General features: G+C 44.7%; 1 protein-coding gene across 1 annotated transcript in view; it reads left to right on the top strand.

Annotated features, from left to right (window-relative positions):
- Window positions 1–25,513, top strand: part of SH3KBP1 (SH3 domain containing kinase binding protein 1) — a 337,600-nt gene that overhangs the window by 257,329 nt on the left and 54,758 nt on the right. Inside the window, exon 11 of the mRNA XM_044911630.1 lies at window positions 15,408–15,515. Within this exon, the coding sequence (XP_044767565.1) occupies window positions 15,408–15,515 (108 nt within the window). The remainder of the gene's footprint in view (window positions 1–15,407; window positions 15,516–25,513) is intronic.

Raw genomic sequence — 25,513 nt, forward strand, 5'->3', positions numbered from 1 at the left:
ATGAAAAAAGAAAGAAAGAAAGAAAGAGTGAGAAAGAGAGAGAGAGGGAGGGAGGAAGGAAGAAAGAGGAAGGAATGAAGGGAGGAGGGAGGGAGGGAGAGAGAGAGACAAAGGTGGGAGTCCTGAGCTCCTTCTTAAGTCATTCTGTGATTATATGTTCTTTTGTTTGTTCTAATGTTTATTTTCCCTTCCTGCCTCCCTCTGATTAATTCATTAATTGAAACATTTATTCACGGGAGAAATGTTTTCACACTTCCTTGCTTCCCGCCCCACAGGAAGTAAGGATGTTTCTTCAAAGAGAAGTGGTTTTAGGAATCTCAAGAAATGTTCTCAGGCTGGTATAAGAAAGCCCATCAGCTAAACAGATTGCTGGCCTTGACCCTTTCTCTCTGCACTGCTGAAGCTTTTAGCAGAGCTAAAATGCTAGGATTAAATGTGGTTTCAAGGGTGAGGAGTAAATTAGCAGGTGTTACCCTGAAAATGATGACACACTGACAGACCCATTAGAAGGACATGTTTTATGAGTGAATGAAGAAGTTAAGCATAGGTCTGGAATCATCTGGGTTTACACACATTTGAAGAATGCCCGTGTTCAGCAAATGAGTCATTTATGTCATAGGGTGTATTTCTTGTAGTATGGCCTGCCTTGTTACACTGCATATGTCCTTCCGGGAGACAGAAGTCACAATCTCTCTCCTCCTCAGAGCATTAGAAATCCCCAGGAATACGGTTTGCTGCTGTTTTGTCTTCCTCCTTTTTTAAATTATTACTATTTATTTATTTGACAGAGACAGAGACAGCGAGAGAGGGAACACAAGCAGGGGGAGCGGGAGAGGGAGAAGCAGGCTTCCCGTGGAGCAGGGAGCCCAATGCGGGGCTCGATCCCAGGACCCTGGGACCATGACCCAAGCCGAAGGCAGACGTCCAACGACTGAGCCACCCAGGCGCCCTTTGTCTTCCTCTTTAAAGTAACCAGGACACTGGGACGGTAGAGAAGAATCCTGATACCATGAGGACGTTTGATCAAAACTCTTCCTCACTGAGCTCATTTATTATCATAAACACAGTTTAAAATTAGATGAGGTTGGTAAACACAGGACTTGAGGTGGTAGAAAATTTCTCTTTCGTTTACCAGTAGACAGTCAAAACAGTACCACCCCCAGATTTTGATGGCCATGATTGCAGATTTTTCATAGACAGATGAGTTTGCAGTTGATAAGTCGCCCCAGCTTTTTATGCCTCCATAAATGATGTAAAACTGTTGAAAGGGACCCTGCATCTGTTTGGCCTAATGGTCATCTCCGTCCAGAATGCTGTGTTTTAGCGGCAGGACATTGGTAATCCGTGCAACACCATCTTGGAATACTTTTCTCCTGCAACACACAGAAAAACCCGCAGGTGTCTTAAGGAATTAGAGAAACTCTTTCTGTTTTCTACTTCCAACCTTTCTGTTGGTATTACTTGGAGAGGGCCATTGTGAGAATTAAGTGAGATGTTGAGGCTCAAAGTGCTTTAGGAATATAAAAGTTGATTCTCGTTACTGCTCTGAGAAGTTAGTATGGGAAGAAGAGAAAGCAAATGCCCAGTGACTGGAAGTTTTTACTTCATATATTGAACTGTCCTGAAATTCAGTTCAGCACTTTCCCTGAAATTCCCCTTTATTATTTATTTTTTGACTTTTCTTAGGAGAAAAGTAATTTATTATAGTTATATAGCCTGTGTCTTATTAAAGTATCTCAAAGCTCTTTACATTCACATTTGCATTTTATTAAAATCTGCTTTTCTGAGATGGAAGGTGGCATGGGATGCACTTTTAAATAGTATTATATAAATAATCTTACTTTTGGGGAAAAAATGAGAAGAAAACAGATAAATAGATAAATACCAAAAAAAGTCAAAATCACCTCTCCGTGTTTGAGCTGTTTTCTTCCAGATGTTTTACACACAGAGACACACACAAATTACAGTTCAAAATAAAAACAAGATCATAGCACATACACTATTTTGTAACCCTCTTTTTTCAAAATATATCATGCCTGTCTTTGGCAGCACGGTTAAAATGGTTCCTTAGAGTCCTATTGTACGAAGTACCCCAGTTCTCTTTTATGTTTAGCTTGTTTCTAGGTTTTCCTTATTTTAGACCATGTGGTGTGCAGTCATCACTTTGTGAATTCTTGTGCATGTAATTAGTTCTGCTACTTTCTACTACTTGTATAACCTTGGGAAGATTGCTCAATTTCTCTGTGCCTCAGTTTCCACATCTGTGAAATGGGGGTGATGATAGTACCTACCTCCTGGCGTTGCGAAGATTAAATGAGTTAAAGTAGCTAAATCACTTAGCATGCCTCGCTCAGAGTAAGTGCTGTAAAAATGTTAATAGTTGTTATTATTTCTTGATGATAAATAGCTAACTGCTGCCTCAGTTCCTTTTAAAGGTATTTGAGTGGTGTTATGAAAGGTTGTGCCAATTTAGCTTCCCCACAGGAGTGTGTGCGAATGTATTTTCCTGTCCTTGTCATCCTTGGATATTATCATTCTTTCTAATCTCTGCTAATCTGATAGGTGTTTGCATTTTTTAAAATGGTTACTCAAGTTGAAAATGTTATGTGTCATTTTCCAATTGATTTTTATAAAAATACCTTATATTCATGACATTAACCTGTCATCTTTCACATTACAAATGTTTTTTCTTAGTTTATGACTCAGAGAGATATTTAAGAAAAACATCATTAAAAATAAATACCTTTTAGACTTAAATTTTCTCCATTTTCTGGTTAACTAGATAATGCAGTACAATTCATCCTTTTAAGAATAATTTTACTTAAAGCTTTTATATTTTAGTCCTAGTTGGAAAGGGTAGCTGGCTATTAAATGCATTCCTTTTCTGCCTTCCTCAGGGCTTTCAGAGGTTCTATTTAAAGCTTCTGTCCTTACAAGCATTTTTTTTTTTTTTTTTTTTTTTTACAATGGCATTCAGAGAGCCCCTGAGGTTCTGCATGGATATATATAAGGATCCTCATTCTAGATCAGAGCTGGGCCAACTTTTTCTGTAAAGGGCCAGAGAGTAAATATTTTAGGCTTGATGGTCTTTGTTGCAACTATGCAAAAGCAGTCATAGAAGTAAATGAATGGGCATGGCTGAGTTCCAATAAAACTTTATTTATAGACACTTAAATTTGAATTTTGTGTGATTTTTCACATTCCTTGAAATATTCTTCTTTTGGTTTTTTAAAACCATTTAAAAATGTATAAACTATTCTCAGTGGGATGAACAGAAATAGGTAGCAGGCCAGATTTGGTCCATGGGCTATATAGTTTGCTGGCCCCCGAGATAGAATGTCTAGAAACAGACCCAAAAAATACAGCCAATTAATTTTCAACAAAGGTTCAGGGATAATTTAAGAAAGAAAGGATAGTCTTTTCAGAAATGGTGTTGGCACAATTGGAAGTCCATAAGCAAAACAAAAACAAAAATACCCTAACCTAAACCTAATACATGATGCAAAAATTAACTCAGAATGGACTGAGTAGATCTACATGTAAAATAGATCTACTAAAATGTAACATAGATCTACATGTAAAGCAAAAACCACAAAATGTTATTTATGAAAACATAGGAGAAAGAGTTGTTAGACATGACACCAAAAGCACAGTCCATGAAAGAAAATACTGCTAAATTGAACTTCGGCAAAATTAAAAACTTTTGCTCTGCAAAGGTAGCGTTAAGAGAATGTTGGTTGGTCTGTTTTTCTTACAAGGCGATTTGAGCCCCACTGTTTAGTAAATAATTGCCTGATAAGTAATTGCATGAATTGCAAGGACCTTGGTTTTGTTCTGAGTCTTCCTGGGAATATCCTTTGTAACACAAGACCGCAAATCTCCCTTATCAGAGCCTTCTCCCCCAAGATGGCAAACAAATGTAGCCACGCTCTACCAGTCAGGCCTGGGCTCAGCTGAGCAGCCTGAGGGCCTAGATTTGACCTCGGAATTGTATTTTTCACTCACTGCATATGGCCTATAAGCTAAATTTGCTGAGTATAGAGAAAAAGACCCCCAAACAAATTTTTATGCCGAGGAGTAAGTTTTCCTAACAGGAAAACTGAAATATAGATTTGTCTGGTGAAGAATGGAAATGGAAGGTAGGCATTTAGGAATTTACCAATAGTTGCTACAGCTGGCTTGGATGATCTTGATGTTCATAATGATCATGGCTATGCCCTTTACCTCATATTCCTTCCTGGTCCTTATCTGTGAAATGAAGTAATTCCCCCACCTTCATCCTTAACAACTTTCTTTGTTACCTCCTAGAGGTGGTGCAGGAGCTAAGAAAATCTCTTAAAACATAATGAAAGATGCTTTATAAATGCCAGTGTCTTTGTCAATGAAGCAAAATGATATTTTACTATATCTACTACCCTTTTAATGGAAGAAAAGCATGTGTCAGGATACAGAATCAATATCGTTTTCTAAACATAAACGCAAATGAAAAGTCAGCTGTAGGATGTACATCCTTGAGAGGTAAACTGTGTTATTAGCCACGTGGTTTGGATGAGCCGAAAGTATCATTAGAAACAGATTTCAAAATTTAGCATGAAATAGGTGCCTGGGTGGCTCAGTCGGTTAAGTGTCTGACTCTTGGTTTCGGCTCAGGTCATGATCTTGTGGGCCCTGGGATTGAGCCCCTTGGTCGGGGGGGGGGGGGGTCCGTGCTCAGCAGGGAGTCTGCTTGACCATTCTTTCCCTCTGCCCCTCCCCCCACTTGTGCACGTGCATGTTCCCTCTCTTTCTCAAATAAATAAATCTTTAAAAAAAATTAACATTAAATGGTCATCTCAATGTAAATGACTTAACAAGTAGAAATGAGAAATTTCTGTGAAAAAAAACTGTTGCATAAGTTTGCATCCTTGATTATGTTTAAATAGACCAAAAAAATGTAAAAGTCCTTCCTTAATGAGTTGCATTTTATGTATGACTTGTTCATGTGCCTTTATGTTTTAATGGCACACGTCATGCTTAAAGCCCAATCATAAGTACACAGGAAAGGTCCTCTCCGCAAATATCCCCTTTTCACATGATTACTGATTTTTGAGGTAGATTTCTGGGGATAGAAGGTCTTTCATTCTGATATTAGAAAAAAGGCTAAAAGCATAAGTATTTCCTGAAATTTAAGATTATATAACCTGCAAATAAAATAATGAAATCAGTAAGCTATTCTTGTATATTTGTTGTGTGCAAACTATATGGCCATGCCCCACAACTCCGGGAGATGCCCAGTGTGAATGGTGACCCTGGGGTTGGACCAGTACAGAAATTATCTATTGGGTGCTGTTTTCTGAAGATGCTCCAGATAGAAGCATCTTTTTCTAAGAGGGAAACAGGCTGTGAGTAACGAGGCCTTTGGGCTTCTGCTCTGGCTTGTCTCCTATTAAAACCCCTTCAGGCCTTCCTCATTCCTGCCTGCCTGCCTCTCATAACGTCTGTGGAAATTCTGTTCTCTTTCTGGGGACCGAGATTTGATTTCAGCTTTTTGCTCGGTTCTTAGTGACATCTGGACTCAAAGGTTACTTCTGTGGCAAATCCTAACCCATGGGCTTTGAGTGGGTTATGGGAGTGTAGGATGGTGATCCCCTCTGCTCTCTAGGTGGATGGAAAGGGCCTTAGGTAGCTGGGACCCCCCTCTGGGTTGATGGCCTTCAACAACATTTGGCTTCCAGCAATATGTCATCAAAATAGTATCATTTTATATGTGTGCCATTATCTGAAAAAAAGTTGGGTGGCACTGACTTACTGCATGTATTTAAATTTTCCATATAATGATGTTTAATACTGACTCTACTTTTCCTTAGGGAATATTCCACCTTCCCTATTAGAGAAATGTGCATATGACTAGCAGAGGAGACTCCAGGATAATTAAAAACTCTCGTATGTCTTTTCATTTTAGAAATTCTTTCTCTAGGACTTCTTTTGGGAATTAGACCTTGAAATAGCTCAGACTTTTAAAGATAGAGCTTCAAGTTCTATTAAATCTAGAAAAAAATAAATTCTAATTAAAGAAACAGTCTTTTTAAGCAAGCATAACTTCTGGTTATGCTTAGCCACGGTGGAGTCAAAGGTGTTAGGCTTACCCTCCTGCCACAGACAACTTTAAAATCGGACAAAATACATGAACCCACTGTTTTTAGGCGTTGGGTAATACATAGCTCAGGGATGTAATCCTTGGGAAAAGGATTCCACATCAACCCTGGCTTTTTTCCCCCGGGGGCACTTTCTAAATTGCAGCAGAGGGCAGGGGAGCCCCAACAGAAAGCGGAAGACTCATCAGATGGAGGAAACAGAGATCATAATTCAGGACTGCCAAGGTGACTGGACTTTTCAGGGCAGTGAATTGCTGAGGAGTGAGCTGTACAAAGAAAGGGCTCCAGAAGCCTATATACAGGAGGTTCTTGAGTCTTTTGCCAAATACTACGCTGTGCATCAACAGGGCAAGACTCCACCAGGTCTGGAAGAAAATAAGCCTAGGGGCGTGGGTGGGCTGTGAGCTGAGGGAATATCCCAGAAGTCACCAAGGTTGGGAGATGTTAGAGTTCTGGCCAAGCAGGGTAGAAAAACTTTGCTGAACACACCTGGCATCTAACTGAGAACCCAGAAGAGGCAGTCACAGGAACAGCGCTACCCTAACCTACCCTAACAAAGCTTTAAGCCGTGCCTTGACAGGTCAAGCTGATCCGCAAGTCACTTGCTCGCCATAACAAAACTCGACACTCTTACAAAGAAGACCTCAAAATCCAGTCTCAGCAGTGTAGCTTGCACAGTTGTTGAGAACATCCAGTTATGTATGAAGAAGCAGGAAAATGTGAGGTGTGGTGTGGGTGGCTTACAGAAGACATGGGGCATTTCTGAATAGTTTTCAGGCATCCATACATGCTTCGATTCATATTGGCATGACCTAGTGAAGGTTCGATTACTGCCCTTTGTGTGTTCCTCATCCAGTTTTTCATTACCGGTTATATAATATGTAGAATGACAGAAGCAGAAGTTAGTGTTGCAAAGCCTCTAAGTTATTGCCCAATAAAAAGTCAGGATTTTTTACAAGTGAGATAGACTCTTTGAGGTCATGAGTTCCCAGTATCACAAAACAGTGAAAGACTCCCTAAGCCTTGATAATCCTAAAATGTTGACATTTGGAATGTGACATTTTTTTTCCTTTAATTTCTTTCATCAGTGTTTTATAGTTTTTGTAGTATAGGTCCTTCACCTCCTTGGTTAAGATTATTCCTAAGTATTTTATTATTTTTGGTGTAACTGTGAGTGGGATTGCTTTCTTAATTTCTTTCTGGTACTTCATTGTTAGTGTATAGAAATGCAACATATTTCTGTATATTAATATTTTGTCCTGCAGCCTTACTGAATTCATTTATCAGTTTGAGTAGTTTTTGGTGGAGTCTTTAGGGTTTTCCATACGGAGTATCATGTCATCTGCAAATAGTGGAAGTTTTACTTCTTCCAATACCGATTTGGATGCCTCTTACTACTTTTTTGTTGTCTGATTGCTGTGGCTAGGATATCCAGTACTATGATGAATAGAAGTGGGGACAGTGGACATCCCTGTCTTGTTCCTGACCTTAGGGCAAAGGCTCTCCATTTTTCCCCAATAAGGATGATGTTAGCTGTGGATTTTTCATATAAGGCCTTTATTATGTTGAGGTATGTTCCCTCTAGACCTACTTTGTTGAGAGTTTTTATCATGAATGGATGTTGTACTTTGTCAAATACTTTTTCTGCATCTGTTGAGATGATCGTATGGCTTTTATCCTTTCTCTCATTAATGCGATGTATCACATTGATTTGTGAATATCAAACCACCCTGGCAATCCAGGAATAAATCCCACTTGATCATGGTGAATGGTTTTTTAATGTGTTGTTGGATTTGGCTTGCTGATATTTTGTTGAGGATTTTTACATGTATGTTTATCAAGGATATTTATTGGCTTTTTCTGTAGTGTCTTTATCTGGTTTTAGTGTTAGGATAATGCTGGCCTCATAGAATGACTTTGGAAGCTTTCCTTCCTCTTCTATTGTTTGAGAAGAATAGGTATTAACTCCGCTTTAAGTGCTTGGTAGAATTCCCCTGTGAAACCATCTGGTCCTGACTTTTGTTTGTTGGGAATTTTTTGATTACTGATTCAATTTCATTGCTGGTAATCAGTCTGTTCAAATTTTCTGTTTCTTCCTGATTCAGTTTTGGGAGGTTATATGTCTCTAGGAATTTGTCCATTTCCTCTAGATTGTCCAATTTGTTGGCATATAATTTTTCATAATATTCTCTTATAATCTTTTGTATTTCCATGGCGTCTGTTGTTATTTCTCTTCATTTCTGATTTTATTTATTTGAGTGCTCTCTTTTTCTTGATGAGTCTGGCTAAAGATTTATCCATTTTGTCTGTCTTTTCAAAGAACCAGTTCCTGGTTTCATTGATCTGTTCTATTGGGTTTTTTAGTCTGGAATGTGACATTTCCATGAGTGAGTTCGTCTCTGGGGCTGTCTCCTTGGCTTCTCTCATGAACTATGGTCTGCCAGGCATTTCTTCTGACATTGAGATAGACAGTAGTCGTCTTTTTCCCTCTTACCTCATAAACCATGATGTTGATGAGCCTGCTTTAATAACTAACTTACAGGGATGTTGGAAATTCTGAGGAGATATCCCAGCCATGCAGAATAATTGCATCTCTTGGGGAGGTGTTAACAAGCAGAGGCAAAGCTCAGTGCTCCTGGGCTCCGGCTTCTATGGATCTTTCTCTCAAGAGCTCCCCTGAAGCTCCATGCAGAAGACGCTCATTAGTAAATATTAAACACTGCTTTCTGTATTGCTGGTGGGATGCTGAGGGTGTAAGACCCCCTCGGGGCCCTCTGAGGCTCACTTAAGAGCCACACTAAAGTGTTCAGCACTCACTTTCTCCTGGAGTGATATCTCAGTCATCAGAGAAGGCCATGAAAAATTTTTTTTCAGCCATGCTGGATAACTTCTGGGAAATTGGGAATTTCTGGGGAATGTGGGGACGGACAGTTGACCACCAAGAGAAGTTACTGAGCAGAGTGCTTTTCTTTTTCATTTGGACCAACGGGTGAACCCATTTTAATCTTTCCATTGTTTGGTTTGATATGTCCATTTGTAAGCTATGCATTCCCTTCTGAACTCAGATATTTGGAGCACTTACAGTGTCTGAGAAAATGTGGCCTACATTTTGGAGGTGCTTTTTAAGTTGTTTCCACAATTATAAACAAATAATTAATGTGGTACAGACCAACAGGTAAGCCAGATCATATAGATGAAGCTTTCTTTTTTTAATGTGACATTTTTTTTTAAGTAATCTCTACACCCAACGTGGGGCTCGGACTCACGACCCTGAGGTCATGAGTCACATGCTCTCCTGACTGAGCCAGCCAGGCCCCCTTAGATGAAGCTTTCTTGTGTAGCTAATCTATACCTGCCTCTTCCTCATTCAACTTGACCTCACTTTTGATGTTTGAAAGTTGAGAGAGTCTGGGGGAAGATTGGGCCATCCATCATTGCATCCATTCAGCCAACATTTATTCAGAATTGATAGCCAGGCAATGTTTTAGGTATTTGGTGGCTGCAAAGGTGTAAAGATAAGATCCTTGTTTTCAAAAAGCTTACCATTTTTGAGAATCTTGCCACTCAAAGTGTATGTAGTCCATGGACCAGCAGGATATGCATCACCCAGAAACCTGTTAGAAATGCTGAATCTCAGACCTGCCCTAGACCTATTGAATCCGAATTGGCATTTTCACAAGATCCCCAGGTGGATAGTATGTGCATTAAAGTTTGAGAAGCAAAAAGTAAATAAATAAAGTTTGAGAAGCACTGGTCCAAATCATTGATTGTCAACCTGCATATTAGAAGGACCTGGGGACCTCTAAACAGTGCCGATTTCCTGGTCCCACCCCCTAGAAATTGTGCTTGAATTGGTGTGGGGTGTAGCCCAGGCATTGGGAATTTTAAAAATTCCCCAGGTGATTCTAAATGTGCAGCCCGCTTTGAGAAACCCTAAACTCTTAGGTTGCTTTGCATTCTCGACAAAAGGGTGCCCAAGAGGAGGTTGTGGCTCATTCTTTTAACCAATTTGCAAGCCAGGTGGCAGGTTTGTCTTTTCTCAACAATTGTAACACTGAGACTAGAGGCAGACGCACCAGAGCTGGCTGGTGACTTTCCGCCAACAAGTTGTCCATCAGGGAGCGGCGTCAGCCGGCCCCTGCTGCGGTAGCCGTGGGAAGTGCTAGAATGCTCCAGCCGCGTTCCTCAGGGCTCCTCCAGCAGGATCGAGTGGACAAAGGCAGGGCACTGGGGTGTGGGCAAGGCCTCCCTCCTCAGATGCGCCCTGGGGCCTTGGTGTCCCTCTCCTTGGCCTTCTTCCAAGTGTGTAAACTGTGGCCACTGACGGTCTCACCCGAGGATGGTGACAAATGTGTGTGAGCTTAATTCAGAAGATTTCCTGGCCACATTGTCCCTCAGGGTCCCTGGGACCAGTCCATAGAATCACAATAATGATGATAACCACCAGTGGTCGTGTCGCTCTTTACACCTCACCAAGATTTTCCTGTGTGTCAAGAAAGCGAGACCCAGAGTTTTTATAACTAGTGGACTGCTTAAGTCTCAGCTGGCCCCAGTTTGCCGTCTTGCCCCTCTCCCTGCGATATCTCCGATAACCCGACATAGCGCAGGACGTGGAAGTAGGGGTACAGCACAGCTAAGGTTCTGTTTACTCATTCCTTCAAAGGAAAAACATCATTTGTTTTTTATAAGGAAAAATACCATATTTTACTCATATATCTGCCTGGTGATGAGGCATAGAGAAACCATTTTGAGGACTTGGTCATAGAAGAGTGAACGTTCTCTGTCAGAAATATCGTTCTTTCCATATTCTGGACTCTTGATGAAGTCCAGGTCTACTTTCCTCTGCTTTCATGCCATTAGAGCTTATTTCTAATCATCCTTGTTCTGGAAACTTTCATCTACATGCTGATCTCTCACTCTTTCCCACGGCAAACTCCTGCCTCATTCAGAAGCCACCCCCTCACCTGCCTATACTGCCCTGTCTTCGTCGTTATTGGAATCTCAAAATCCACTAGGGCGATCATCATCTTGGGTTACATCTGTGGTCCTGGTGTGATTATTATTAGTGTCCCAGGTTTGAAAAGAATTTAAGTGGTCAGGCTCACATCTGCCAGTATCTTGGCTGCACTGCCTCTCTCCTCACTGGTCGGCTGCTATCTCATTGTCCTGCTTTCACGCACCTCCCACCATCCTCCTTGGGGACATCCACTCCACCCTGATGACATTCTGGCCTCACAATTCACTGACCAACGGTCTCTCCATTCTGCTCCTGCCACTCGCAGGTGCCATCTTGCCTCACATCTCACATCACTGTTCAGTAGATGTTGGTTGGGAGCCCCCTGGGAGCCAGACACTGCCTTCACCCTAAGTGCCAGTTCTTGAATGTTCTCTTCCAGGACCCCAGCTTCCCACTCTCCCTCTTCCCTTCCTTCATGCTTCGTGATCCTGCCTTTGACCTTTCTCATTGCCTTGGTTCACCCCTCATTCTCTCTTTTCAGGCTACCTGGTTTTTCTTGGTCCCACTTGTTTTTCTCTTCTTTTTTTTTTTTTTTTAAAGGTTATATTTATTTATTTGAGACAGAGAGAATGAGAGAGAGAGAGCACATGAGAGGGGGGAGGGCCAGAGGCAGAAGCAGGCTCCCCGCCGAGCAGGGAGCCCGATGCGGGACTCGATCCAGAGACTCCAGGATCATGACCTGAGCCGAAGGCAGTCGCTTAACCAACTGAGCCACCCAGGCGCCCGGTCCCACTTGTTTTTAAATCTGGCCTAGCACTCCTGCCGGTATTTCTGCACCATAGTGATTCACTGTCTGCCCCTCATACTAGGCTCTGGGCTCCAGAGCCCTGTAAGGACATTATGATTTTCTGTTTACCCCTGAATTCCTCTGCTATCCTGCATGTTTTCAGTCCTCAGTAAATAAATTGAATTTGCTGCTCTTTTACACTTCCAGAAACACAGCCCTCATACGAATAATTGTCTCTTCATCTCTGCCATCAGAAGGCTTGTTCTTTTGCCTGGTTTGTTGAAGAGGAGGTATTTCCGCTTCTCATTTTGCTGTCAGAATTGTTCCTGTTTTCCTTAAATTAGCTTCTCTTGCTAGGGGGTAAGAAGCGCCCTGCTTCTCTATCAGTCTCTGTCCCACTTCAGGTACCTTGACCCTGGGCTCCTTTCTGTCCTGAAGCAGTCACTTTCCTCTGTGTCCTAAGACACACTGGCTGTTTTCTTTTTGGAATGTGCTCATCTCATCCACGAGCCTTGTATTTGTCCTCCTACCAATCAGAACAGTAAGACAGATTGTGCTCTACCTTCATGTTTTCCCTCTCTTACCTTGAATTACACAATGATTAGTACTGTTAACATTTTCCTTAAGAAGCTGAGTAGAGATGAGCCATCCAAGCCATTCTCCACTGATGGGAGATATAATAAATATGTCATATGCACTGTTTTGCCCTGTAGGCATGTATGAGTTCTGGATTCTGGTTCTATTCTGGATATGCTTCTGCTTATTAAAATTTTCTTCATTGTTTTTCTCACATATGAAGGAAAAGGCTTCGTTACAATGATTCTTGGGTTACTGCTTGCAGAAGATTAAGGTGAGGCATGGATTTGCATCAGTCAGAAAATTTGGAAGAAAGCTTTTGAAACTAAACAATATTTGAGTGCCTTTTTTGGATGTAATTCTGTATCAGGTGCTCTGAAATGAATGTGCAGGGAAGTTCAGTCCTCACGTAAGCAAACCCTTTGCACATGAAAAGATTTAAGATTGTTTGAAAAGCTGTTAATGACTGTCTCCTCTTTGCTACCAGAGCTCTTGGTTGATACCTTTATCCAAAAGGACCTGGTATAATATTGTGTGTGGGTCTTTCACATAAGTCTCTAAGCTCCCTGGAGTTAGGGATCGTGTTCTTGGCAGGTTTAACGTCTGGTGCCTACAGAAGGAACTTAAATATACTTGGCATTTCATAGATGTTTGTTGAATTGAATATCATGAAGTGCAAATTAACACAGTTGTGAGTGTTCAAGAAAAGATAAAGCATTCATCATTATCACTTTCCTAAAGGTGAGTTTCAAGTTGGGTTTGAGGAGAAGAGGACTTGTCCGGAAAAAGGAGAGAAAAAAAGGTGCCAGGCATTTCCTCAAAAGCAGAGCCTTCTGGATTGAAAGATTTAATTTCTAAGGATTAAAAGTAAAGGCATGTCACCCCCTACTCCTTCGCAAGATTTTCTGGTATTGTTGATGACGAGATCTTCTCAGAGTTGGAAGAACATCAGAAGCCATCATACTCTGCCACCACCATCCCCGTTCATGAATCCCTTCTGTGGGGACTGATGTTAGATTGTTTAGGGAGTGATGGGACATGAGCAGGACCAGAATACTTACCTGGGCTTCTCTTCTGTCATTCTCCAAGAAAGATAAGCATTCTCTCGTGTTGTCTTTTGAACCTTGGTTTGTTCTGGGTAAATCTGAACTTGATGCTTCAAGTGTCTGTTTTTTGGTGTTGGTCAGGACTAGAATTTACCATCTGTGATTAAGGATCCATTTCTAAAACCCATGTCCTCTTCTAAAGAGTCCATTTATCTTTGCAACAGATATTGCTGGGAGAAGGGAGGTGGTGTTCATTCACTTCTCACCTGAGGTGGGCCCTCTCTTATGTAAAAATCATCATGAGTTAAGGTAGATCGAGGCAGGAGATCACAGTGTTTCTGTACCATATTTCAGGAGATCACAGAACTCAGGGTTAGAAAAAGTCCTCATTGATTCCACAAATACTTATTATATTGGGCATGGTGTGGTGGGCTGGGGGCATAATGGTCAAAAGGCCAGATATGTTCCTCGCCTTGCTAAGATGTATGATCTTGCTAAGATGTGTGATCTCACATACGCTGTGGCCCTCCAGGGGTCTACAGCGGGGCCCTAGGCCAGCTTCATATCTGCTGCTTGAGCCCTCCTGGCCCCTTCCCCACCCCTATTGGTGTTGGGGAGGACCATGAGTGTCTCTCCATGGGCCCTGAACACGATCTCCTCACTTTGTTGAGCATGCCCCACTTCAGACGTAACTTTAAAAGTCCTACGTGTTACTAGCTTTTTTTTTGGAAAGCCTCTGCTCATTTTCGGCTGTAGCAGGAATTGTTGATCACGGTCTGAGAATTGGGTTTTTACTCAAGGACGTGTACCCAAGAGCAGTGTGTGTACATTGTTCATATACTGGGCAGGAAGAAATGCCCAAGTGAGGAGGTTTGCGGTAGGCCAGGTGAGTCTTGGATTAGGGTAGTAGAAGTGGATTTGGAGCCAGAGGACAAATGTGAGGTATATTATAAAACTAGAGGGCGCGTTCTGCATGGAGCACTGGGCGTTATACGCAAACAATGAATCATGGAACACTACATCAAAAACTAATGATGCAATGTATGGTGATTAACATTAACAATAAAAAATTAAAAAAAAAAAAAAACCTAGAGCAAATTGGCCTTCCAGCCAATTGGATGTGGGGTAAAATAGAAATGGTTCTGTGGCATGAGGTTGAAGACCCAGGAGAACCATGAGGCTGTTAGGCTCGGGACAGAAGCTTGGCACAGGCCAAACTCTCATGCTCTCCCTGGCGCCTGGCACAAAATAGGCATTCAATAAACATCTGACGAGTGAAAGAACAGAATAGGGAGTATTTAAAGGGCAGCAGGTTTGATCTGGAAGAATGAATAGATTTATTCTTTCATTTAGTAAGCGAACATTGAGTTCTGTAAGGTGGGGGAAGGGCTTTTCATGATGACAACCGTGCCCCATCACCACGGAGAGGAGAAGGTCAGGAAGAGCAGTGCATTTACGAGCTTGCCAGAAGTGTGATTTTTCTTATGCTTGGCTGACTGTCGCAAAGTCCTTTTTAATTTCCATAAGCTTTGTGACAGGCTAATCAAAGAGAACATTTGTGCATGTGGTATTTCCTAAAGCATGTTTGCAGTTAATGAAATAATTTTATTTCAGCAAAATTAAGATGAAGAAAATACATATCCTCCCATCTTTAAAGAAAAGCAGATCGGATTAATGCGGGGCATCTGACGGCAGCACTGGGTTCTGAGTCCCAACCAGCAGCTCTAGCACACTTGCGCTTTTGTTCTCCCATCTGACTTGGAGATTTGTGCTCACTTCGTCTCATTAACCACTGTTGTGTTGATAGTGGCCTCAAGGAAAGGGCCTCCATTCTCTCTAATAGGGGTGTGGGACCTCGCCGGAGGGTACTTGCCCCATTTCTCACTCTCTGCTCTCCCGTCTCCTAGGACTGCATCGACGTGGGCTGGTGGGAAGGAGAACTCAACGGCAGACGAGGAGTGTTCCCTGATAACTTCGTGAAGCTTCTTCCACCTGACTTTGAAAAGGAGGGCAATGTAAGTTTCCTGGCCTTGAGGTCAGCACTCCACACGCTGTCAGAATGGTGGCTTCCATGGTGGGTCTCGGGATACTGGGTGAGGGGAGTTTAGTGGACCATTGAAGAGCACTGGCATTTTAGTTCAGTGGATCTGGTTTCTGAGCCCTTGGCTGTTCTGTAGGCTGGGCATGAGTGTGAACGAGTTAATTACCTTCCACCACCCTCAGTTTGCTCATCTGACAGCTGGTCACCGTGATCCTTATTCTGGTGTTGTTGCATGAATAAATAAGATAATGTGTGGAAAGCACTTGGTGTGGTGCCTGGAACATATAAGCATCCAAATGACAAGAACTCTCGGGTGCTCCGTTTGGTAAGAGGACTGCCTGCATCCTGTGTGGTATTGTCCCTTGGGGGTGGTGAAGTGCCCAATACTGTGGAAGTGGCTGAGAAGCACATTGTGAAGCTGAGGACGCAGAGGGAGGCCACTGATGTTCTTACACTGTGTGTGTACATATGTGGACCATGTATACACACATTTGTCCATATGTGTATTCGTATACACCTCTGATCTGTTTTCTCTTTGTGGGGACCCATTTTCCAATGCTGTTGTTTCAGTGAGCCAGTCCATCTTTGCCTCGCTCCAGGTGTATTGTCTCTCTGATGAGGATGGAACAAGAAAGTTGAAAAGTTAGAAGCACTTGATGTTATAAGGGGACAGCAGTTTGGTCTTTTCCATTCTGTGCTGCATCTCAGGGCTCTTTGCTCAGGCTTTCACTTGACTTCTGCCTGCCTTTCTGGACTGGTTCCTGTTTATGCCTGTTGGGGCACTGCTACTGGACCATGAACCTAACCTTGAACCATGACCGTTCTTATGGAGCTGACGTTTATGAAGGATAGCTACACATTGGTGGATTGGTTGCTAAGGATACTATACAGCATTGATGGTGTATGTACGGCCTAGATGAACGAATGTGATAGTTCAAGAAGCTGCATGGTGTTGGTACCCACCAAGATCATGTCCCATAGATCTTTAGATTGGTTTGAAGCCTAGGGCCACACCCTAGGATATCCCAAAAGGATAGCTTGTTTCCTATATTGTTTAGCTGAAGAATGTTCCATTCCACACGTATTATTCTCTCTAGGAACTGAGTTTGGGGTTCAGAGAATCTGGATTCTGCTTCCTGGTGTTTTCTATATATATCCCTGACTCTTAGTGCTGGTCCATGGGCCACACTTTATCAGTGTTACCTGGAGCTTGTTAGAAATACTCAGACCCCATCCTAGACCTGGGGCATCAGAACCTGCTTTGTAACAAGATCCTCCAGCGAACCGTTCACACGTTCCAGTTGGGGAAGTGCTGGTAGAGAAGCAGGTATCTGTTTAAGTGGTGACAGCTCCACCTTCCAGTTCCTGACCATATTTTAGGAGGGGAATAAATTCTCAGAACAGAGAAGAGCTTGTCATTCAAGAAAAAATTTCCAGCAAGCAAAATCATTTGAGCCATTTTTCTTGGATGATCGAAGTGTGGTGGCCTATCAGTTGATAGAATCCAGCCCTGAGCAAAACAGATGCTAACGTTTAATACTGACTGGAAAGTAAACGTTGTGAAACAAGAGGACATGGGAGTGAGGTGTGGCAACCGTTTATAATGCCCGTGACTCCAGGCTGTAGCATCGGCTGGGCCTGGGCTTGCATCATGGCCCCGTCACGTACCTGTTCTGCTCAAGGTCACCCCCCTGGATGTGTCTGAGCCTCAGTATCTTCATCTATAAAACTGCGAGAAGAATTGCGCCTACGCTGTTGAACTGTTGAGAAGATAGGAATTCTTCAGCATGGCGCTGGTGCTTGGTAAAGGCCCCACGTACGCTAACTCTTCCCGCCTTTGTAATTACTGTTCGCACGAGTGTGGGAAGGATCCAGCTGAAACTGGGCAGTAATGATAGAAGTCAGACTCTGGTTCATCTTGCTTCAGCTGGTCAAATCAACACAGTTATCTTGATGTCTTTATGAGCTTCCCTGGGAATCCAAATGCATCTGAGAACTTTGACGATACCCTTCAAAAAGAAATCAAGTACTTTAGAAACTATACCTATAGAGACAAGTGGGCACAGAATGGCATAATCTTCATGTTGTTTCTTGTATTTGTTTCAGGACCTGCTACCTGGCAGTTATGTTTTATGTTTATTTATTCACCCACTGTGTGTGTGTTGGGTTCCTTCTCTTGGGCTAGCCACCGTGCTGGTTGATAAGGAGGGAGGGTCCACGCAGTTGCTGCCCTGGTGGGTGTAGAGTTGGGCAGCAGGTCTGATGCTCAGGGTCATAGAGACCTGCTGGACCTTTCCGAAAGGACATTGAGGGTGGGCCTCTTCCAGGGAGTATGGAGGGGAGAGGGCCGTCCAGACTGCGTGTTTGACCCTTTGCAAGCCTGGTAAAAGGTGTTCACGTCCTGAAGCACTGGGAAGACCTTCCTGGTGACTCCTCTCCCTGTGGCCAAGGAATCTTAGCCAGCATGCTGTCCTGCTGGCCATTTGCCACCTTCCCTGTTCTGAGGGAGGTAGTATGATTTTGAAGGTTAAGCTAAAATCTGGATAATTCTTTTAACAAATGGGCCACGTCTGTGGTTGCCTACATTGTGACACCTTGCTTTCTAGTTCCCAGTCACATTTTAGTGGGGCAATAAATATACCAGGTGAGAGAGATTCCATGGCATACTCTTCTAGAAGCTCTGCTCTGTTACATAAGGTATTAAGGGAAGACTTCCACCGAGAGAGTGAAGTTGTCAGTGAGGAGTGGACTCAGCTTGCTCATTGAGGCATGCACGCTCTTTGGGGCCCCATGGGCATCTCTCCAACCTCAGACAAGCAGCCACCATCTCTTGGATAGGTCTTTTAACCTTGTCCCTAAGAATAAGAAAACGGCAGGGGGAAACAACAGTCAAACCTGTCAGACAAAGTAATACCTACAGCTGAGAAGTGATTGTATAATGCGACATTTAGCTTTCAGAGAATTTAAAGTATTACATCCTTTTCATCCCTTCTGGCCCACAAAACCAGCCACCCAGCTTTGCATCGGCTGCTCTACCAGCCTTTATCGCTGCATGCAGAGTGTTGGTGAGCTGGTGACAGTGTGACAGGAGCCAGGGCTGTTGTTTGCTGAGCTGGCTGTGTGAAGATGATTAGAATCATTAACACAAATGCACTGTGTGAATGACAGAGTCTGAAACATTATTCTGCCACCAGTTTCAGCACATGTCATCTTGTCTTGCCAGTGGCTGAGGCTGCAGCCATTCACCCAGAAAGGAGGACGGTCTGGGATGATTGGGGTAGACAGCAGCAAACAGCATTTATTCAGCAGCAGACTTCTTGAATCAGTAGGCATCACCAAAGCATTCTGACGAGGCTGGCTCTTTTCTGCGGCGGCTCGGTACGGACTCAGGTGGTTACCACAGAGCCTTTTGGAATTTCCTGGAGGGCTTTCTTTCAGAGTCCTCAGCAGATTCTCTCTCACTAGGTGACAAACGCTCTGGGGCTTTCTCTCAAGATGTTCCCTGGTGGGGAGAGCACCCCGTGATCTCTTGGTGCATATTTTAGAGCAATTATGTAAGCTATTTATGAGAGAACGTAGATTCAATGGTTGTCGGTTTATTTTGAGACTTGACAGTAAAACTGAATATCAAAATGGAAAGATTAAATATTCCGAGAGCTCTAGTGAAGCAATGCACATGCTCTGCCATCATTATTGAAGGAAAATGGGGAACTTGAACTCTCAAGAACAGCAGAAAACTTCCCAGTGTCATTGAAAAAAAAAATAGAATAGATATTCTGAACGATAATGTTCCTGAAGGATTGCTTTTTAGGAAAAAGTCGCAGGCTCTAGAGTCTTGAAGAGAAACTGTTCAAATCACCCGAAGGCGATGTTACTGTTCTCATGTCCATCGACACGGAGGACCCTTCTGAGTTTGTCTCCCGTGTCAAGAACCAGGGTTTTGCGAGGATTCCCACAGCGAATGTTCTGCAGCGGAGGGTCCGCCGCTCAGGGGCACAGAAATCTTCCCTCAAAGATTTCTAAAGGTGCCTGTGGCTGCGATGCCGGCTCCCGTTTGCCAGCTCACGGAGCCTGACCCGGCGAGCAGGCTGCCAGCTTACTGATTGCAACGAGAACTGAAGGGTCAGCCAGCCTGGAGCACGCGGGTCTGCCTGCCCAGGGCGCTCGCTCCAGCTTCTACAGGAAACCGCGTTTGCTGGGTGCTTTCTGCGGGAGCTGGCGCCTCTCGCGCAGGCCCTTGCAGGTGCACCAGAGGGAAGGGTGTGCGCCCAGGAGCTGTGCGCTGAACTCCGCCAATCCCGGAGGCTGCTCGCGAGCGCACCACACCTTCGGCCTCAGCAACCCTCTCCACGGCTCTCGGGGTTCACAGCTGAGTGGACCCCTCTTGTTCGCTGTCGATCTCCAGACACGCTGTGGTGCAATCAAGTACATTTCCCACACTCTCAGTTATGGTCGAGTGCCAACCTTAAGATCACTCAGCAGTTCAGTAGGGTCCAGCCTTTTACAGGAAAGGAAGACTCGCTTGATTCCCACAAGGGCTAGTCTGCTGGAGGGGGATCTTGCCGGTGTAACTGTGACTACATTCTCTTTACCGCATTCCTAGGAGGTCCCTTACCTTAGCCCCCATCGTCTGACAACCCAGTTTATAAAACCGACTCAACCCAAATTTTCTTTGTTCCTAGTCATGTCCTTCAGCCTTTTGAGAACCAATACTTCTAGTTTCTAAAGATGTCCAATGAATTAGTTCCCCCAAAAATAGTCTTCCGAAGAGAAATAAATAGGTGCTTCTAATAAGCAGCACTGTGAAAAAAAAAAATTCACCTCCAACCTTTTCTGTACATGTGGTTTTCTGCAGAGATGGGGACTAGTCAAGGCACTAATGTCACCCAAGCATGACCTAATGGCGGAGCCCTAACTGAGCTTCCCTGAAGTAGCCTGGATGGCCTCCTTCTCCCTTCTCTGCTGGTACTTACAGCCCGTACTCTCTCAGCTGAGCACCTCATTCAGTTGTACCCTTGCCTGAAGTGCTTCTCTGTCATCGCTCCATCCGAACTGTCATCTCTTTGAAGGCAGAGCCCGTGTCCCAAGCTTCTCCTTCATGGGGCCCGAAAGTGTGTGTCTTAGTTCAGGCTGCTGTAACAGAATACCATAGACTGGGTGGTTTATAAACAACAGGACTTTATTTCTCACAATCCGGACACTGGGAAGTCCAAGATCAAGGTGCCAGCAGATGTGGCATCTGTCTAGTGAAGGTCTGCTTCCTGGTTCGTAGATGGCTGTGCCCTCATTCGGCAGAAGAGATAGGGTAGCTCTCTGGGGTCTCTTCTCTAAGGGCACTAATCTCATCTATGAGGGTGCCACCCTCATGACCCAGTCACCCCCCCAAAGGCAACACCTCAGCACACCACCACATTGGGGATTAGGTTTCACCATAGGAATTTTGGGTCCATTCAGTGCACAAACATGCAGCCCATAGCAGCATGCTTGATACACGGTTGGCTCTCAGGACTCGCCTGTCCTTTGGTCGTTTGGTGACCGGGTGTACCTTCCCTTCCTTCAGTCCCTCCCCTCCTACTTACTGCTCTCTCCCGCACTAGCATGAAAGAGGAAGGTGCGGAGGGCACGGGTAGGGAGAAGCTGGACATGGGGGAGCTCGGGTTTTTCTATCTAGAAGTGAGGTCTGGGCATGGAGTCGAGGCATCACTTTACAGTGGGCGGAGGGAGCAGGGACATGAGACAAGGGGGTAAAGTGTGAGAGCATCTTGGGGAGAAGCCAAATACTGAGACCTGTGTGATTCCCCAATAGGCTAGCAGTCTGGATGGGCCCAGGGATGCAGGCCACCAGGCCAAAGGTTAAGGAGAGGAAACTCAAGAGAGACCCTGCTGAGATCAGGTTTTTGTGGTGGCCCCCGGGGACCTCCTGTGCTAGGGATACTGTAGGGCGCAGAGGGGCCCTTACAGGTGCTGTAATCACCCGGAGCGTAGCCCCAGCTGCACTCTTCGAAGGTGTTGCCAATCCACCAGGGACAGGGAAGCAAAGGGCAGAGTGGAGGCCTTCATGTGTTTCTAGATCCATGAGAGGTGCCCTGGTCAGGAACTGTCCATTTTTGTCCCCTCTCTAGCCTCACACAGACACCTCTAGAGAACTTAGCTGGATGCCTGGAGGAGGGCTTCCCAAGGCTGAAAATCAAGCTAAGATTTGCTTCCAGAACCTTACCATATTCCTCTAACAAAGCGCCCCCCTCAAGTGTACCCAGCCATCAGGAGTACGCTCCTCTGGTTATTCTCAGCAAACCACATGTGTGGGGCCAGAGCTCTGAAGGCAAGAGGCCAAGTGGCAAATCAAACTTCCTGCCAGGGAGGCCAGTTGAGCCAGCTGATGAGCTCTTTGCCTGGGACTGGCTGGGCTTGCCAAACAAAGGGCAGAGTCAGCTCTGAAATCCATCAGCAGGAAGTAAGACTTGCCTTCCTGCTGTCTTCACTCCAGAACATTCAGATCTATTTCCTTCCTGGTAATAATGGTAAGAGATCAGATCTAGTTAACGTATCCTTTGAAGGACGGTGTTTGCTTCTGTGTCCAAGCCAACGACTCGACACAGGCAGATGCACACGCAGGCGCACACAGGCGTGTACACCCTGCATATGGGAAGCCTAGGGGACGCATTCTGCACTCCTAGAAATCAGAAAATGTTGGCTCATTGATGTTGTTAGGAACATTTTCATGTTGGCTCTTCATGAATTGCCACAGTCTGGATGGACATTGAGGGATGTGAGTTCTGGGCCCTCTTTGGCCACCACCCAGCGGTTGACCCAGCCCCTCTGGGCCTCAGTCTCCTCAGTATAGAGGGGACCCCGTGATCACTCGTAGCTCTAACATCCTCTGTTTCTAGCATCGATCTGCAAATCGAGCGGGCTGAAGCCATCTGAATTTGGATCTGGAATGTTACATTTCCACTATGGAGGGAGGGATAAAGAGAAGAAATAGAACAAGTGCCTCTAAAAATTCATGACTTAAAATAACTCGCCTGAGTTGAAAGGGTGTTTCTGACTGCACACCTGTGGCACCAGAAGGCGTTGGGCTACTGCTTAACCTGGAGACCCCCTCCGTGCTATTTCCTTGGTCCGGTCACAATTGGACATTTTGGGGGAAACCGACTAAGCGACGTGCTTGCGTCTTTTGATTTAAGAATCATGAATGCCTGTGCTGAAGTCTTTCCTGTCAGGTTTTGCTACAGATTTTCCCAGCCTGCCTTCTCAGTTCTCACTGCCCCGTCCTTCCTGTTGCATTTAAAGAGGAAAATCCCTGTAGGCCCCGGTGCAATCTTCTCTTAATCACTTGGGGGGCAGTCTGGAGCTGCACGGAACCCTGGCCCTGGTTTTTGTTTAGAATTACTTTCAAAGACCTCTTCTTTGAAAATGTGACATCATTTCTCATCTAAGGAGGCCAGAAGGCTAAGTTTGAGGGCATCAGAGAGTGAAGTCAGTCGAAGGGGGAAAAAAAAAAAAAAAACGAACCCAGGACAACCTGTAAACCCGTTCTGCCCATAAGCAAAGCTGGCCCGCAGCCACTGCTGATCAAGCCCGGTGGGTGCAAGACACACAGCACAGAGTGTTTCCTCCTTTCAGAACTGCCCCCACCTACCTCCGCTACCACCGGGGCTCCTCACGACAGCTCACACCTCTGCCTCCTGCCTCTGCCACAGTCAAGCACACACTTGCCATGACCACGCTTGTCACACACTGTCTCTTAACCTAACACTTCCCGTCCTCTCTCTCGGTGCCCCTCTGCCCTGCCCGGTCACATTCTGTCAGTCTGCCCCATGCCAAATCTGACACAACACTGAGGGATTTTTTTCTTTGCACAGTAATCTTGGAAAACATGATGACTTGTAATTGTCTTTTTTTATTTGGGGCCCTGTGGTTTGAGGCAAGGTCGCTGGGGGAACAGGCTCGGCAAGGGGAGGCTCATGTGAAATTGGTTATAAAATGTTTCAAGCGAGCAGGAAGTGAGCAAGACATCCACTGGGTGGGCATCGTTGGGGCTTGGCCAGGAAGAACTAGGCCACAGGGTGCTGTCTGTGAATCAGAAGTTACTCTGATCCCGAGGTAAAGGAAGGTTAGTTGGCAGAGTTTCAACAATAACTTCATTAGGTAAACACACATCTGTCCCAGCTAATTTATACAAGGACAGAGAAGGGAGGCAGAAAAAGGAAGAAGTTGGAGTGGAGAGCTGGAAGGGGCTGGCAGACGGGAAAGGGCCTTTCGCCAGTGGTTGGCCTGTGTGCAGGAGGAGGTGGCCCTTAGAGCATCTTTCTTTCTCTTTTTTATAATGAAGTTAGTCTGTACTCGGATAGGCAGTACCGAAACATATTAAGAAGGAAACACACACACCCACACATGCCCATAATCCTACACTAGTCAGGTATCACACTATAAATTTATTCCTTTCCAGTCTTTTTCTCTTTCTGTATATTTTGTAACATAGCTGATTCGAGCTCAGACTGTAGCTACAATTTGATACCCGTATTTTCTTCCCCCCCCCTTCACATGACACAGTTCCCTGTGCTTGCGTACGCGCTGTGTGTGGTGTATGGCTGTGTGGTGGGCTGTCTTGCGGATGCTCTCTGGCAAGGCGGGTCCTTCACAGTGGTTAAGAGCAGACCTGTGGGCCAGACAGCATGGGGCTGGGCTCCCAGCCCCCACCCTATTTAATAGCCTGGTGACTTGGGGAAATGGCTTCATCTCTTTAAGCCTCAATTACTTCATCTGCAAAAGGGGCATAATAAGATCACTACTTCTAGGCTTGTCACAAAGATTCAACAGGGGCAGTGCTTCCTGACTCCCTCTGCGTATGAAACCACCTCCTCTCAAGAGGGAGGTAATACCACTGCCATTTTACAGATGAGAAGCTTTAGCTGGGTCAGTTCACTTGTCCAGTGTCCACAGCTAAGAATTGAAAGAGCCAGCATTTGTAATCAGTCAGGCTCTGAAACCCCACCTCTCAGCCACCACACTACACTACTTACTCCAGGTAACTTGGCCACGTCACCCAGCTACTGAAGAGCAGAGGTGACATGTCACAGAATCCAGAGCCTACATGCTGTGATGCCTCCTGCGAAAGTTCTAGTACTAGAGCACAGGAGGAAATGATTTCAAGTAAAACCTGGAGAATATGAGACCCATAAAGAACTTTCTCAGGAGGCACCGGTGGGCCCCAGCTGGTAGGGGCCAGGGACTGCTGGGTGCTTTGGCTGGTCCTTGCGGTAATGTCAGAATGGTTCATTTCCAGAGTGCAGGAGAGAGTTTCTGGAGCTGTTTAAAAAGTCACTGGTGTGTGATGCCCAGAGAGGGTCAGGAGAAGCATCAGCAGCAACATGGATCAGATTCTCAAATCCTCCTGTTTCCATCTTTCCTGAATGATGTTGATGTTGAGATGGTTCTCTCCTCACCTCTGGCTCCCCTCTCCCAAGTACGATGGCCAAGAATTGTGCCCTGGCTGGATTCTTGGCCCCTGAATCATTTGCCAAGTGCAGCTTGACCATCTTCCTCCTACAGTCAATCCTGTGTGAGCAAGGAGAGGCCCTGGAACCGGTTGCATAGCTGCCTCGTCACCCACAGACTGACAGGCTGGGAGAGAAAAACAGACCACAGCCAACATGCAAAAATAATGCTCCATTCCACTTTCCAGGGTACAACTGGTCTGCGGGGGGCCTCGCGAATGGCCTGCCAGCCTTGGGGTCCGAAGGGGCTGAAGGTTTAGAACCCGCTGACTCCCAGCCACAGCATCCCCTTGGCCTGCTTTTGCTGAAGGTCCCCCGTCCAGAGCAGATCTGATTTCGAGCTGTCCCAGTGACTCTCCTGAATCACTTGGTTATTCAGCAGATTAAATCTTTTTTTTTATTTTTTTAATTCTTATGTTAATCCCCATACATTACATCATTAGTTTTAGATGAAGTGTTCCATGATTCATTG

This window comes from Neomonachus schauinslandi, chromosome X (genome assembly GCF_002201575.2).
Source record: "Neomonachus schauinslandi chromosome X, ASM220157v2, whole genome shotgun sequence".
Taxonomy (NCBI): Eukaryota; Metazoa; Chordata; class Mammalia; order Carnivora; family Phocidae; genus Neomonachus; species Neomonachus schauinslandi.